Raw genomic sequence first — 18,116 nt, 5'->3', positions numbered from 1 at the left:
TTCCTTGATTTGCTGCTCTAAAAATTAATTTAGCAGTTAATTAATTTAGCAGTTATAATTTCTTTCTTTTTTCTTTCTTTCTTTTTTTTTTTTTTTTTTTGCTTTTTAGAACCACACCTGAGGCATATGGAGGTTCCCAGGTTAGGGGTCTAATCAGAGCTCCAGCTGCTGGTCTACGCCACAGCCAAAGCAATGCAGGATCCGAGCTGTGTCTGTGACCTATACCACAGCTCACGGCAATGCCAGATCCTTAACCCACTGAGTGAGGCCAGGGATTGAACCCACAACTTTGTGGTTACTAGTTGAATTTGTTTCTGCTGTGCCACGATGGGAACTCCAGTTTCAAAATTTAATTTCTAAAATTAATGTGTTTTCAGTAAGGAAATGAGGAATATAAAGAGAGCACAGAGAAAAAATGTGAACCCAAATGCTTAATGTTTGGGAGTATGGCATATGCATGCCAGTCATATGTGCATAGCTGCTATATTTATGAATTATGTAAATAAGTACATGTGCATATATATAAATATTTATACTTTTATTTTATGTTATATTTTTTTGCTTTTTAGGGCTACACCCATGGCATATGGAGGTTCCCAGGCTAGGGGTCGAATTGGAGCTACAGCTGCTGGCCAGTGACACAGCCACAGCAACAGCAACACAGGATCCGAGCCGCATCTTCGACCTATACCACAGCTCATAGCAATGCCTCATCCTTAACCCACTGAGCAAGGCCAGGGATTGAACCTGCAACCTCATAGTTACTAGTCGGATTCTTTCCACTGTGCCACAATGGGAACTCCTATACTTTTATTTTTGTATGTGTTTTAAGTCAGACTGCCTGTTGAAATCCTGTTTCTTGCATTTACTAGGTCTGTAACCTTGGGAAAATTATCTAACTTCTCTTTGTCTTGGTTTCCTAATCTGCAAAATGGGAATAATAATAGAACCCACCTCATAGAATTGTTGCGGGAATTAAATGAGATGCTATATATAAAGTACTTAGAACAGTGCCTGGTACATAGTAGGTCTCAAGAAATCTTAGCTGTTATTATCATTATCATTATTTTACATATATTCACATACATATATATGTTACATACTCTTTTGAGGTAAAACATCAAGGTTTTATCCTGCACATAATGCTTTATAGCTTACCTTTTCTCATAGAGTGCATTATGTAAAATTTCTTAGACTATTAAAAGTCTTCTATTACAAGATGATTTTCTTTCTTTTTCTTTATATGGCCATACCTGAGGCATAGGAAGTTCCCAGGTCAGGCACTGACTCTGAGCCAGTGCTTAGATAAGTAGAATATAGCTAGGGCAAACTAAGCCACTTCATTAGTTAGTTTACCCAGGACCAACCTGACATAGGACATTTGTGATAAACTTTGTGACTGTAAAACTATGAAAAAGTAATGAAAGGCAGATATGGACTATTATTATTATTTTTTTTAAGGGCCTTACCCATGGCACATGGAGATTCCTAGGCTGGGGTCTAATTGGAGCTGCAAATGTCAGCCTACACCACAGCCAGGGCAATGAGGGATTCAAGCTGCATCTGTGACCTACACCACAGCTCACAGCAACGCCAGATCCTTAACCCACTGAATGAGGCCAGGGACTGAACCTGCATCCTCATGGATTCTAGTTGGGTTTGTTACCGCTGATCTATGACAGGAACTCCTGGACTATTCTTAATTTTTAAAGATGGGATAGGAATTAAGAAATAAAATAACAACAACAACAATAAAACCCCCAAATTTTCTACCTTTGATAAATAGGTATAATTTAATCCATTTGTACTGTGAAAATCCCCCAAGATACATATATAAATATATAAATATGTATATATGGGAGTTCCCGTTGTGGAATAGCAAAAACGAATCCAACAAGTAACCATGAGGTGGCGGGTTTGACCCCTGGCCTCGCTCAGTGGGCTAAGGATAGGGCGTTGCCATAAGCTGTGGTGTAGGTTGCAGATGCGGCTTGGATCTGCGTTGCTGTGACTGTGGTGTAGGTCTGCAGCTGTAGCTCTGATTAGACCCCTAACCTGGGAACCTCCATATGCCGTGGGTACAGCCATAAAAAAAAAAAAAAAAAAAAAAAAAAAGGTGTGTGTGAATGTGTAAAAATATGTCCTGAAAGATATAACCTGTTATTTTGGGGGAAGAGAAGTTAAGTTTTTTTAAAAAATTCTATACTGATAGAAAGTTTTTCAAAGCAAGTTTGTATTAATAAATTACTCGTTAAATAAAAAATGCTGGGCGTTCTCTTGTGGTACAGTGGGCTAAGGATCCTGTGGTATTACTGTAGTGGCTGGGGTCACTGTATGGCACAGGTTCAACCCCTGGTCCAAGAACTTTGTATGCTGGAGGTGCGGCCAACAAACAAACAAACTTATTCCTAGATTCTTTAAAATATTTAAAATTTTAAAGACAAGTCCCAATCTCAATTTTCTTTTTTTACGAGCAGGTTATGGTGACATAGTTAAAGTGAGCACCCAGGAAGAGGAAACATAATTAATTTCAGTTCTTACCAGGAAATCTACCTCTTCCTGTTATTCCAAGGGTTTCCTGGTATATGCATAACAAGGAAAAGAACAGAGATATCAGTCTGGGCTTTTTTTTTTTTGTCTTTCTGTCTTTTCTAGGGCTGCACCCACGGCATGTGGAGGTTCCTAGGTGAGGGGTATAATCCAAGCTGTTGCCACCGGCCTATGCCACAGCAATGCCAGATCCGAGCCGCGTCTGCTACCTACACCACAGCTCATGGCAATGCCGGATCCTCAACCCACTGAGCGAGGCCAGGGATTGAACCTGCAACCTTATGGTTCCTCATAAGATTCGTTTCGGTTGCACCACGATGGGAACTTCTAAAGCCATGTCTTGAAGTCTCAGTTTTCCCAATCAAAATCTCTAATCAAGCTATTTATTGGTAGCAAAATTATTAGGTTTGTCCTTTTTCTAAATTGTGAAAATTTTTTTTTGTTTCTAGTTTTATTGAGATACAATTGACATACAGCACTGTATAAGTTTGAAGTGTATAGCATAATGATTTGACTTACATACATCATGAAATGATTACCACAGTAAGTTTATAGAATATCCCTTATCCATATAAATACAAAATTAAAGATATGGAAATTTTTTCTGTTGTGATGAGAACCCTTGGGATTTACTTTTTAACACTCTTCACATACAGTAGTCTTAATTATATTTATCATGTTGTACATTATATCTTTAGTGTTTATTTATTTTGGCAGATCATTCTTCCTTCAATTTTTTTTTTCTTTTTTCTTTTTTTTTTTTTTTTTTTTTGCTTTTTAGAGTCATACACGTGGCATGTGCAGGTTCCCAGGCAAGGAGTTGAATTGGAGCTGTAGCTGCCAGCCTACACCACAGCCACAGCAACTGCAGATCCAAGCCATGTCTGTGACCTATAACACAACTCACAGCAACGCTGGGGCCTTAACCCACTGAGCGAGGCCAGGGATGGAAACCGCATCCTCATGGATTCTAGTCAGGTTTGTTAACTACTGAGCCACTTGGGGAACTCCCTTTATTTATTTCGTAACTGGAAATTTGTACCTTTTGATTACATTGATCTAGTTCTCTACCCCAGCACTTCCTCACAATGTGAAATTCTCTCTTTTTTTTTTTGGCCACCTCTGAGACATGTGGAAGTTCCAGGCCAGGGATCAAATTTGTGCCACAGTAGCGACCTGAGCCACAGCAGTGACAATGCCAGATTCTTAACCTGCTGAGCCACAAAGGAAGTCTTATCTGACTTTTTTTTTTTTTTTTTTTTTTTTCCTCTTTAGGGACAAACTTGTGGGTACATGGAAATTCCCAGGCAAGGAGTCGAATTGGACCTGCAGCTACCAGCCTACACCACAGTCACAGCAATGCCAGATCTGAGCTGCTTTTTCAACCTACATCACAGCTCAGGGCAATACGGGATACTTAACCCACTGAGCGAGGCCAAGGATCAAACCTGCAACCCCATGGATACTAGTCGAGTTTGTTACTGCTGAGCCACAGTGGGAACACATTATCTGACCATTTTTAACATTTAAATATGCTGGACTCTCAGGTGTCTCCGGCCACCTATGTATATCTTGCTAAATACAGTAGCAAGTTAGGTTGTCATTTGAGGAGCTTTTATTGAATACTTTCTGAATTTTGTTATTAAGGAAATCATTACTTTAAAAAGTCAAAATACAGATATAGGGATCAATGTAAAAAGTTGGGTGATCAAAGCTGTTTGGGGAAGGATTTTTCTTTCATGCCCTTCGGGTTGGATTCCTTATTTATTTAAACACTGCTTTTTGTTTTAGGTTGAACAAATCCTGGCAGAATTTAAGGTCAGGGCCCTGGAATGTCACCCTGACAAGCATCCTGAAAACTCCAAAGCTGGTAAGTATTTAATAATAGCTGTTTCTTTCTTTTCTTTCCTTTTTTTTTTTTTTTTTTTTTTGCCTTTTAGGGCCACACTCTAGGCACATGGAAGTACCCAGGCTAGGGATCAAATCAGAGCTGCAGCTGCCAGCCTACACCACAGCCACAACAACTCAGGATCTGAGCCACGTATGCAATCTACATCACAGCTCACGGCAACGCTGGATCCCTGACCCACTGAGCAAGGCCAGGGATTGAACCCACATCCTCATGGATACTAGTCGAATTCATTTCCACTGCGACATAATGGGAACTTCATTAATAGCTGTTTCAATGAAAATGTATAGCAGATAGATCTAAAAAGCCATTATAGTAACTTCATTTTCTTGTATCTACTTATTTACACTGAAACATACTCTTTCATTCAATGTCAAAGATTGTTTTTGCAGTATTAGATGGTAGGAGAGGAGGGAACTGGGTAGGGTCTTTTCTCTAATAGTATCATTTAACATCCACTGATTTTTTTTTAATAAAATTTTTAAAAAAATTATTATTTCCCCGATACATTTTTTTTCCCTACTGTGCACTCTTGGGCATATATCCGGACAAAACTTTCCTTAAAAAAGACACATGCACCCACATGTTCATTGCAGCTCTATTCACATTAACATCCATTTATCTTTCTGGTATAATATGCTGCTTCATGGCTTAAAATTTGTGCAGTTTCAGCTTTATTTCACCTGTTCTGGAGTTAATATGACTTAAATACGTTTGTAATTGGGTGATTGCTTTGTGGACCCTTGCTGTGTTTTCCTCATTTTGAGGACCAGAATGAGTGCATAACGTATAATAATATATTCATATTTTTGCTTTTTCTTTATCATACATTTAAATTCCATTCTCATAAATTTATACATAAATGCTTTTCTGTATCTCAGCTTGGGGAAAAAAAGCCCCCAAACAAACCAATAATCCTTCCTTAGTCTGTCTGCCTCCTGCTCCTTCCTTATCTTTCTCCTTCTCTTTAAAGTCAAACTTCCTGGGAAAGAAGTCCACAGATGATATCTATACATCCCTTTCACCCAGTTTTTGGTTTATTCCAGTCTGACTTCCTCCTCACCTTTCTAGAAAATGGCTCCTGTCATAGTCACCAAATCCAGTGGTTACCTTTTAGTCTTTATCTTCCCTGAGCTTGCTTCAGAATTTGGCCCTGTTGGCCAGGCTCACTCACCTTCTTGTAACACTCCTTTTTCTTGTTACCAGTATATGTCTTCATGCTTCCCCCCCGCCATTTTTTTTTTTAAAGGGCTGTACCTGTGGCATGTGGAAGTTCCCAGGCTAGCGGCTGAATTGGAGCTGTAGCTGCTGACCTACACCACAGCCACAGCAACACCGGGTCTGAGCTGTATTGCAACCTACACCACAGTTCAGGGCAACACAGGAGCCTTAACCCACTGAGCGAGGCCAGGGATTGAACCTGCATCCTCATGGATACTAGTTGGGTTCCTAACCTGCTGAGCCACAATGGGAACTGCTGGGCTGCTCTTTCTGTCTCTATCATTTCTTCCCTTCTGTGCTAAGGTTCTCTTCTCAACTCCCTTTTGGGCTTACTTCACACTTTCTCTTTGGAGCTTTGTTCAAGTCAGGGACTTCAATCATCAGCTCTTTGTTGATGGCTCCCAAATCTATCCTTTCACTCTGTTCTCCTTTCTCATGTTCAGATTGTAGCTTTGACTGCTTCTTGGAAATCTCCTTTTGGAGATATTTCAAAGTTACCTGTCAAAAACTGGACACATTATTCCTTCTCCTCCCACCTCTCTAAAATCTTGCTCATTTTTCCATGTTTCTCCAAATCAATATATGGTATCACCATCTAATCAGTGGTTCAGGCAAAAACCTGTCTCCTTCCTCGGCCTCATATCTCTGTCTGGTCCACTACCAAATACTGATTTACCTTCCACATCTCTCTCCTGTAGGTCCTCTTCCCCCCATCCTCACAGCCACTACAGTAAGTAAGCCACTATCACTTCCTGCCTGAATCCCTACAGCACTAATTGATTCACACTGAAGATAGTGGTCTTTCTTTCTAATGACGGAAAAAATAAATGATTTAATATGTACAAAAGGGTATAAAGAATACTATAACAGGAGTTCCCATTGTGACGCAGTGGGTTAAGAATCTGACTGCAGCGGCTCTGGTCTCCGAGGAGGCAAGGGTTTGATCCCTGGCCTGGGAACGTCCATATGTTGTGGGTGTGGTCATTAAAAAAAAAAAAAAGGAATACTATAACCAATGCCCATGTAGGTACCACCCAACTTAAAACTTTATGAATGCATTCGATGTCTCTTGTGTATTTCTATCCTGATTTTTATGCCTCACCCACAGCATATGGAGGTTCCCAGGCTAGGGGTCTGATCGGAGCTGTAGCCACTGGCCTGTGACACAGCTACAGCAGTGCCAGATCCAAGCCATGTCTGCGACCTACACCACAGCTCACGGCAATGACGGATTCTTAACCAACTGAACGAGGCCAGGAATCGAATCTGTGTCCTTATGGTTGCTAGTTGGGTTTGTTAACTGCTGGAGCCAGCTCCGGCGGCCACGGAGTGTACACTTTCCCGAAGAAGATGGATGGACGTCGGCTTTTGCATTGGAGACAGCCTCTTTGTCCCTTCTTTCAGAGCACTGGACTACTCAAACTTTATTGGCAACAGTGGTTGATTATATAGACAGTTTTTCACTACAGATTACATCCCAGTGTTAAAAGTACATTGGTTAACTATTACATGGTATAGTAGCTATACATCATGTTTTAAGATCTCTATCTTAACTAAGCTTAGTGAGTACTTTGAAGAGGCCATGACACAAGAATTTGGCATTCACAAACCTTGTTTGTAGACAGGTGCTTATCTTCAAAGCATTATGGCAGGGAGATAGTGTAAGTAAATATAAACCAACTTAACTAAACTAGCTATTACTTAAAAGCTTTTAAAATCAAGGACAGGAGTTCCCGTCGTGGCGCAGTGGTTAACAATCCGACTAGGAACCATGAGGTTGCGGGTTCGGTCCCTGCCCTTGCTCAGTGGGTTAACGATCCGGCGTTGCGTGAGCTGTGGTGTAGGTTGCAGATGCGGCTCGGATCCAGCGTTGCTGTGGCTCTGGCGTAGGCTGGTGGCTGCAGCTCCAATTCGACCCCTTGCCTGGGAACCTCCATATGCTGTGGGAGCGGCCCAAGAAATAGCAAAAAGACCAAAAAAAAAAAAATAAAAAAAAATAAAATCAAGGACAAAACTCACAGCTAGGTTTTTTGGATAATATATGTCTAACTTTTATGAACCTCGTTAAGATCCTAACTCTAAAGTTTACTATATAACTAGTTAATAGATAAACACTATGTTTTAACTAAGTTGGATTTAAATAGGGGAAAGTCTTTCAGGATGAAATTCTTATTATCTTATTGTTGTAATTTTGTTAAATCACAAATCACCACAGGAAAATAAGAATGGGAAATAAGAATAATAAGTAAATAACCAGGAAAGACTGAGGAAAACTGCATAACAAATAAAACAACAGGAAAGACTAGGTCACCTGAGAAACAATCCATGTTCTCCAGTGCAAACATGGAAATTGTTTTCCCGGGAAAGCCCCAATTCTTCCCCATCAACATCAAAATGAGAGCTGTGTAACCTGAGGCCTGCCCTTAGCATGCACCGTTCAGGTAGGCTTTTTATCCTGACCAGAAGCCCACCTTCTGCTTGTACCGTTCAGGTGAGCTCCCTTCCTTGGTTAGGAACCTGCCTTCAGGTTTTTTTTTTTTTTTTTTTGCCATCAGGCAAGGTCCTTGTTTTGAGTCCTTGCATTTTCTTAGCTCCCGCAGTTAACCACTGAGCCATGACAGGAACTCCAACAAAGTCATTTTTTGTTAGATCCTGAACTATTACTGTTGCTTATTTGATTTTCCCCCCTTTTATTATAAAGGCATAACTTCATTTTTTTGGCCACGCCCTCAGCACGCAGAAGTTCCTGGGCTAGGAATTGAACCCAAGCAGCCACAGCAGTGACCTGAGCTTTAGCAGTGAGAGTGCCAAGTCCTTAACTGAGGCCACCAGGGAACTCCAAGGCATAACTTGTTTAAGGCAATGTGAAAACAATAAAAAGTGTAAACTTGATAACTTTCTGTTTACATATAACCAGTTTAACCATTGCCAAGGTGACAATGTAGAAGAATATCTCTATCACCGGGGAAAAGTCCTTTTTTACATCCTGTTCAATGTCAGTACTCTCTCCCATTTTTGGATCTTTATCATTGATTAGTTTTGCCTAGTTGTGAATTTCATATAAACGGAATCTTTTGCAGTATGTAGTCTTTTTGTGTGGGGCTTCTTTTGCTTTACCTTATGTTGGTGATATTTACCCGTATTGTATGTGTAGCAATACTTCATTCTGTGTCATTGCTGGGCCTTTCATGTTGTGCTCCACCTATTTATCTTCACCCTCGTCTTCTCTCCACCACCATACCTACAACCCCATGTTTCAGCCTCTCACAACTATGTTGGTTCCTTAATGTGCACTGCTTTCTGTTCTCCAGACCTCCATGCCTGTTGCTTCCTCTGCCTGGCACACCCCTGGGGCCTGTACACCTCCCTTCCTTGCTCCTGAGGCTCCTGAGTGAGGCCTCAGCTTAGGCATCAGTTCCTCCAGGAAGTCATGTGTTCTTCAGCTACCTAGAGTACCCTACATATGCATCAGGCATCCAACTGTGTATCATATTGCCTCCTTGTTGACTTGTTGCTTATTAGTCATACTGGAAGCTCAGTGAGGCTGGCCTCCTACTTATGTTGTTCAAGGTGGTGGTATGCCTTGTACCTAGCATGGCACCTGCCATGGAGGACAGTTACTATGTGCAAATAATTTCTTGAATGAATGAAAGAATGAACTCATGAACATTTCTTTTTTTTTTTTTTTTTTTTTTTTTTTGTTGTTGTTGCTATTTCTTGGCCGCTCCTGCGGCATATGGAGGTTCCCAGGCTAGGGGTCGAATCTGAGCTGTAGCCTCCGGCCTACGCCAGAGCCACAGCAACGCTGGATCCGAGCCGCATCTGCAACCTACACCACAGCTCACGCAACGCCGGATCGTTAACCCACTGAGCAAGGGCAGGGACCGAACCCGCAACCTCATGGTTCCTAGTCGGATTCGTTAACCACTGCGCCACGACGGGAACTCCTCATGAACATTTCTGTAGGAGACATATTATTTACCTCTCTAAACTAGAGTTAATATTTTTTTATTTTATGATTTTATTTTTTCTGTTGTTGATTTACAGTGTTCTGTCAATTTCTACTATATAGCAAAGTGACCCAGTCACACACACACACACACATATATATTTTTTCTTTTTCTCACATTATCCTCCATCATGTTCCATCAAAAGTGACTAGATATAGTTCCCTGTGCTATATAGCAGGATCTCATTGCTTATACACTCCAAATGCAATAGTTTGCATCTATTAACCCCAAGCTCCCATTCCATCCCACTCCCTCTCTCTCCCCCTTGGCAACCACAAGCCTGTTCTCCAAGTCCATGAGTTTCTTTTCTGTGGAAAGGTTCATTGTGCTATGCATTAGGTTCCAGATATAAGTGATATCATAGGGTATTTATTTTTCTCTTTCTGATTTACTTCACTCAGTATGAGAGTCTCTAGTTACACCCACGTTGCTGCAAGTGGCATTCTTTTGTTCTTTTTTTATGGCTGGGTAGTATTCTATTGTGTATATATAATCATTCATCTGTCAATGGACAGTTAGGTTGTTTCCATGTCTTGGCTATTGTGAATAGTGCTGCAGTGAACGTGTGGGTGCATGGATCTTTTTCAAGGAAAGTTTTGTCCGGATATACGCCCAAGAGTAGGACTGCTGGGTCATATGGTAGTTTATATTTAGTTTTCGGAGGTACCTCCATACTGTCTTCCATAGTGGTTGCACCTTTATATTCCAACCAACAGTGTAGGAGGGTTTCCTTTTCTCCACACCCTCTCCAGCATTTGCTATTTGTAGACTTGTTAATGATGGCCATTCTGACTGGTGTGAGATGGTACCTCATAGTTGTTTTGATTTGCATTTCTCTAATAATCAGTGATGTTGAGCATTTTTTCATGTGCTTGTTGGCCAGCTGTATCTCTTCTTTGGAGAAATGTCTATTCAGGTCTTTGGGCATTTTTCAATTGGGTTGTTGGTTTTTTTTTTTGCTGTTGGGTTGTATAAGTTGTTTAGAGTTAATATTAAGATGGATGTTGGAGTTCCTTGGTTGTTCAGCAGGTTAAGGATCTGGCATTGTCACTGCTATGGCGCGGGTTCAATCCCTGGCCTGGGGACATTTGCATGTGCAAGCATGGCCAAAAAAAAAAAAAAGTAAACCCTTAGAGTTCTCATCACAAGAAAAAAAATTAAAAATAATTAAGATAGATGTCCTAACACAAAAGTATAAAAATTTGATAAACACTTAAGAAAACCACCACCACAGGTTATTCTTTAACTAGGTTCTTTTCCAGTGAAGCATGGCTTTGAGTTGTTTTTCTGTCCCTGGCAAACAATTTCTGTTCAGAATTCATGATGAATCACTGTGCAATCATTGCCATTCTAGTTGCCATAGTGATGGAAATTTTCATGTGCAGGCTACCTCAAGGCTTCTTGTTCAAATAAACATTGGACTGTGTAAATATTGTTTAAAATGAAAAGGAACGCAGACATCAGTATGTTCCCTTGTCAGGCTTGCGTTATTCAACCTTTGGTACAAATTGTTTTCACATCTTTTTAGGCATCCATGTACTCAATGTGGATTAATAGGACTTTCTGAAAATTTAAGTGGTTCTTTGCCCACTTAAAGTTACTGGTAAAACTATTTTAAAATGTGAAACAGAAATTCACCTTGATGCTGAATTTTGGTTTGACCGAAATTCAGAACATCTTGGACAGATTTGGAAACATATTTCATTAAGGACAAAGGCTAAACTTGAAGAGTAACTGAAGAAATTAAACTTGTGTATATACCTTTTTGGTTTGATGAATGTGGTCCCAACTGTTGCCATTGAAATGACTGATTTTTTTAGTAGGATGGAGTAGTGGATACAAACATAGCCTGGTCTGTCTGGATGCTCCTAGGTCACGCATATGACTGAGCTAATCTAGGCAACCTCTTTGAGCCTCAGCGTTCTCATAGATAAAATGGGTAGATTAATAGTATATTATTACAATTAAGTAAGAAAAAATCTAAGCTATAGATGAAAGGCCAGTTAAAAAAAGTGCTGCAGGTAGGTATTTAGATGGAAAGGAAATGGTACCCAAGGAAACTCAGATATATAGGAAGAGAAACAGAAATTATAAATATGTGAATAAATATAAAAAAATGTATTTTTATTTTAAAAATTTCTTTTCAAAGCAGATGTTTAAGACATAAATTGTAACACTGCATTTTAGAATTTATAGTAGGACAACCATAGCAAAAAGAATGTCAGATAAGTAAATTTGTATTATTGAGTTCCTGTTGTGGTTTAGTGGTAACGAACCTGACTAGAATCCATGAAGACTCAGGTTCAATCCCTGGCCTCGCTCAGTGGGTTAAGGATCCAGTGTTGCCATGAGCTGTGGTGTATGTTGCAGATGCGGCTTGGAGCCTGCATTGCAATGGCTGTGGTATAGGCCAGCAGCTACAGCAACGATTCAACACCTAGCCTGGGAACTTCCATATGCTGTGGGTGTGGACCTAGAAAGATGAAAAAGAAAATCTGTATTATTGTAAAGTTGAAAAAATAATATATCATTACTTCATGCATCTGCCATGAGGATTAAATGAGGTCTCTTCTTTTAAAATTTTAATTAAAGCATAGTTGATTTCAGAGTTCCTGTCATGGCTCAGTGGAAACCAATCTGACTAGCAACTATGAGGTTGCAGGTTTGATCCCTGGCCTCGCTCAGTGGGTTAAGGATCTGGCATTGCCAGGAGCTGTGGTGTAGGTCGCAGATGTGGCTTGAATATGGCATTGCTGTGGTTGAGGCATAAACTGGCAGAAACAGCTCCGATTATACCCCTAGCCTGGGAATCTCCATATGCTGTGGGTGTGGCCCTCAAAAGACAAGGGACAAGTATATATATATATAGTTGATTTACAGTGTTCTGTCAGTTTCTGCTGTAAAGCAAAGTGACCCAGCCAAATGTGGCTCATATTATTTCCATCATGTTCTATTACAAGTGATTGAATATAACTCCCTGTTGCTATACTGCAGGACCTCATTGCTTATCCATTCCAAATGTAATAGTTTGCATCTACTAACTCCAAGCCCCCGGTCGATCCCACTCCCTCCCCATATTTCATGTAGGAAAAACTGAGTGAATGTTGGCAGTTATGATTCAGTGGGTTTTCTTTTCTTGTTTGTATGAAGCATTACAAGATAAAAACTTAACAAAATGGCATAGTTTTTTTTTGGTAAGTAAACATTAGATCTTTCTCACTCTCATTTAAACTCTCAATCTACTAAGTCTTTGGAAAGCCTTCCTCTGCAGTTGTGGAAGAAATTGTGAATGGACTACATTTAAAATGCAGCTATAATAATAATATAAATTATATTGTGAAATATGAATTTAAAAGAACCTCTGTATTTTCTTTTTTTGTAATGATTTTATTTTTTCCATTATAGGTGATTTACAGTCCTCCGTATTAAATTTTTTTTTCGTTAAAGTATAGTCGATTCACAATGTTTTGTCAATTTCTGCTGTACAGCAAAGTGACCAGTCATACAGATATACATCCTTTTGCTCATATTATCTTCTATCACGTTCTATCACAAGTGATGGATATAGTTACTTGTGCTATACAGCAGGAGAACCTCTGTATTTTCAAAGTAGACCTAGGAGTTAAACACAATGTCTCTTAAAGGTTCTACTATCATTTGCTTGTAGAAGCTTACAAAATGAAATCTCTCTTCCCAGAACTGGTAAATGTTTATCTTGTATGATTCATTTGATTAGCTGATATATTAAAGGACAAATATAAGTCCAAACTCATTTTTGTGAAGTATGGTGAAAGGTATGGAACAAGGAAAAGACCACTTACCAGGAAAGGTAACGTCTTTTGCTTTCTGCTTATCAACTGCTATTGAGGGATTGACAGTAGAAGAATTCTTTCTTCCCAGAAACTCTGGCAATAGTAATGTGTAAAGAGGCCAACAGTAATGAGAAGGTGACTCATAGATAAAGACGTAAATCCTTACAACCACTGCTTGAGCAGTAACTGGCATGTGCATCCGTGGGGATGATTTAATGAACTTTTTATTCCTGTTGGAAAAAGTGACATCCCATTTATACCGAGGGACATTTACATTGTCGTCAGCAACAGCAAGGATTGCTCGCTGGAGCTAGCAAGAGGGTTTTTTATGAGTTTGTCTTCCTGTAGCTTTCAATAGCCCCATCTTTACAGTCTTCCCTTTAATCCATTAATTGCTTCTGCATCCAGCAGTGATATTAAATATTTAATGGCCTGTTAGGTACTTGTGCTGCCCAGCTTTGGACAGGGCCCTGGAAGTGCCCTGCTGTGGCAGGCAATATTTCTGGTTGCTGGAGGACCACCTGAAGTGGTGGTGTTTGGAGGATGAGTGCTCAGGAACAGCAGCTCTTTATCAGCTGGAATACAGAGGATTTTATTAGTTTCACAGCTGGTATGGAGGTTCCATCAGTGTTGACTATACATTTGCCCTAACATCTTCTGTTTCAGAGGATATTGACTGCTTACATGAGGTATTTTTTAGCATTATCAGGATAATTTAATTTTTTTTCCCAGTAATACTATTAAGGGATACCTAATTCGTGAAATGTTTTAAGGGTATGTGTCATTTCATTGGTGCTTGGAGCTCGGGGAATAGCATTATATGACTATCTTTGTATTCATGCTCTAATTTTTTTGTTTTTTTTTTTTTTTTTTTTGGCCTTGCCCACAGCATGTGGAGGTTCCTAGGCCAGGGACTGAACCCACACCACAGCAGTGACCCAAGAGAATGCCTCACCCTCAAAACTGGGAGCATTCACTCATTCATTCATTGCACAAATAGTTTTTGTGTGTGTGTGTGTGTGTGTTTTTGCCTTTTCTAGGGCCACATCCATGTCACATGGAGGTTCCCAGGCTAGGGGTCTAATCCAAGCTGTAGCTGCCAGCCTACACCACAGCCACAGCAACGTGGGATCTGAGCCACGTCTGTGACCCACACCACATCTCACGGCCACGCCATATCCTTAACCCACTGAGCAAGGCCAGGGATCGAATCCGCAACCTCGTGTTTCCTAGTCGGATTTGTTAACCACTGCGCCACGACGGGAACTCCATGCACAAATAGTTTTTGAACATATTCTACACTGCTCCAGTGTAGGATGCAGCAGAGAACAAAGCAGACAAAGTCTCTGCCCTTATGGAATTTGTATTCTCATAGAGGAGATAGACCACAAACAAATAACTATATACAATGCCAGTGGGGAGGTACTATGATGAAAAACAAAGGAATGGGGCAGAGGGGATGGGCAGCTATTTTCTGTAGCACGATGAGAGAAAACTCCAAAGATGACATCTGAAGGAAGTAAGCCATGTGAGTGGTTGGGGTTGAGGTGTTCTTGGTAGAGAAGAGAGCACGTGCCAAGTCCTGGGGCTGGAGTGTGCTTGGTGTACTCAAAGGGCATCAGGGAAGCTACTATGACTGTAACAAGGGAGGTGGGAAAAGTAGAAGGAAATGAGGTTAGAGAAGGAAGAAAGGGATAGAGGGCAGGCAGAGCATGTTAGGCCTGGTAGCCATGGTAAGAAGTTTCCATTTTATTCTAAGAGAAATGAAAAGTCATTGGAAGTCATTTTAAGCAGAGGAGTAATATTATGTGACTTAAATTTTTTTTTTTTTTTTTGTCTTTTTAGGGCCACATCCGAGGCATATGGAAGTTCCAGGCTAGGGGTCGAATTGGAGCTGTAGCTGCAGGCCTATGCCACAGCCATAGCAATGTGGGATCCTAGCCACATCTGCGACCTACACCACAGCTCACAGCAACACTGGATCCTTAACCTCCTGAGCAACACCAGGGATCGAACCTGCGTCCTCATGTCTGCTAGTCAGACTTGTTTCCACTGAGCCACAACAGGAACTCCACGTGACTTATTTTTTTTAAAAGATCACTCTGGTCGCTGTGTGGAAAACAGACTGAAGCAAAGGCAGGGAGATCAGTTGAGAAGCTAGTATAATAATCCAGCCAAGAGAGGAGGGTGGCTTAGACCAGAGTGATGGCAGTTGGCATGGGACAGGAGATCAGATCTTAGGTATATTTTAAAGATGGAGCCAACAGGATTTGCTGATGAATTAGAGTGAGTGTGAGAGAAAGAGAAGAGTCAAGGATGACTTTAAATATATTGAAAACTAATGATTTCTTGCTGTGGCTCAGGGGGTTAAGAACCTGACTGCTGCTGCTCAGGTTGCTGCAGAGATGTGGGTTTGGTCCCTGGCCTGGCGCAGTGGGTTAGATCAGGTGTTGTTGCATAGGTTGCAGCTGTGGTTCAGATTCAGTCCTTGGCCAGGGAACATCCATGTAATGCTAGTGAGGCCATAAAAAAAAAAAAAAAAGAAAAAAAAAAGAAAAGAAAACTAATGAAGTATTTTCTGACTCCCCATGCAGAATCAGTCTTGCCTCTGTGTTTTGTTTTGTTTTGTTTTCTTCCATTTTTCTTTTTGGCCTGGCTGTGGTATGTGGAATTTCCTGGGCCAGGCATCGACCCTGTGTCATAGCAGCCACTCAGGCCACTGCAGTGACAGTGCTGGATACTTAACCTGTTTTGTCACAAGAGAACTCCTCTCAGTATTTCTCTTCATCACAGTGTATTGAAATGATTTGTTTATATGTCTGTGTCCTTACTAGACTCTGAGCTTCTCAAGGGCAGAGCCTTGGATCTTAGTGGTGGATGATGAAATTTTTATTATCCCTGGAGATGAAGGAGAAAGGGGACCTAAGGGTAACATGCACTGTCAGAAAATGGAAGGGGCAGGAAGACAGTCAAGTGTACCCTGGAAAGCTCCAGCTGGGGAGCCTGAGAGGCTTGGATTTGAATGTGTTTCTGTCACTTTCAGCTTAGAGGTTTTGGGCAAGTTACATTAATCTCATTCAGCCTTTGATTATGTAAAACAGGAAAAATACTAATAATATTCACCTCATAAGGTTGTTGTGAAAAAGAAATTCTATACTCATTAGCAATCATTTCCCATTTTCCCCTCCCACCCCCTGGCAATTGGGAATCTAATTACTGTACAGATTTGTCTACTCCGAATATTTCACATAAATGGAATCACATAGTATGTGGCCTTTAGAGACTATCTTTTTTCATTTATTATAATATTTTCAAGGCTCATCCATGTTGTAACATGTTTATAGCATATATCACATTTTGTTTATCCTCTTATTAGTTGATGAATATTTGAATTATTTCCATTTTTTGGCTAGTGTGAATAATGCGGGTATGGACATTCATATGCCCGTTTTTATATGTGTGGACCGATGTTTTCAGTTCTCTCAGATATATACCTAGGGTTTAAATTTTTGCTTCGTATGGTAATTCTGTGGTTAACGTTTTGAGGAACTACCAAACTGTATTTCATTTCTTTCTATTCTTTTGGGCCGTGACAGGGGCATGTGGAAGTTCCTGAGCCAGAGACTGAGTCTGTGCCACAGCAGTGACCCAGCAGTGACAATACTAGATCCTTAGCCCCTGACCACCAGGGAACTCCCTTCCCTCCCTTTACTGTTATTTTTCAAGATTGTTTTGACTATTCTGGGTTCTTTGCATTTGCATATGTATTGCTAATTTCTGCAAAAAAGAGGCAGCTGGGATTTTGATAGAAACGGTGTTGTAGCTGTAGATCAGTTTGAGAAGTATTATGATTTTAGCAATATTATGTCTTCTGATCTATGAACATGGATGTCTTTCCATTTATTTAAATATTTAATTTCTTTCAACAATGTTTTACAGTTTTTGCTGTATAGTCTTGCACTTCTTTCACTAACCTTTCTTAAGCACTTTATTTTTTTGATGCTATTGTAAATGGAATATTTTCTTAATTTCATTTTAAGATTGTTCATTGCTAATATATAGAAACATAGTTGATTTGTGTATATTGGCTTTTATCCTGCTTAGTTTTAACCTCATGAAGGAGCAGAAATATTGGAAGTGTTTCCAACAGTCCTTGAAAGCTTTTTATTGTATGCCATCTTGTCAAATAGATCAGTGACAAAGCTACCATTTCTCAACCATCTACTATGTTTTTCCTTGTGTTTTAAACCTCCCAATAGCTTCCTATTGCTCTTACAACAAAAAATCAGACCAGAACCCTTGGCATAACCTCTAAGGTCCTGGGTTACCAGGCCGTTGTCTACTCTACAGCCCCAACTCTCATTTTTCTTCTGGCCCTGTGTCTTCCTGCCACATTGGCATTTTTTTTTTTTTTTTTTGCCTTTTCTAGGGCCGCTCCCACGGCATATGGAGGTTCCGAGGCTAGGGGTCTAATTGGAGCTGTAGCCGCCGGCCTATGCCAGAGCCATAGCAACTCCAGATCTAAGCCATGTCTTCAACCTATACCACAGCTCACGGCAACGCTGGATCCTTAACCCACTGAGAAAGGCCAGGGATTGTACCCGCAACCTCATG

The 18,116-nt window shown here is 40.4% G+C and overlaps 1 protein-coding gene across 2 annotated transcripts in view; it reads left to right on the top strand.

Moving 5' to 3' along the window:
• Positions 1-18,116, top strand: part of DNAJC12 (DnaJ heat shock protein family (Hsp40) member C12) — a 45,072-nt gene that overhangs the window by 12,319 nt on the left and 14,637 nt on the right. For both annotated transcript variants that reach the window (XM_021072941.1, XM_001925242.5), the window contains one exon: positions 4,342-4,420. In XM_021072941.1, the coding sequence (XP_020928600.1) occupies positions 4,342-4,420 (79 nt within the window). The remainder of the gene's footprint in view (positions 1-4,341; positions 4,421-18,116) is intronic.

Source organism: Sus scrofa, chromosome 14, assembly GCF_000003025.6.
Source record: "Sus scrofa isolate TJ Tabasco breed Duroc chromosome 14, Sscrofa11.1, whole genome shotgun sequence".
Lineage (NCBI taxonomy): Eukaryota > Metazoa > Chordata > Mammalia > Artiodactyla > Suidae > Sus > Sus scrofa.
This window is presented reverse-complemented; position numbering and strand designations above follow the sequence as displayed.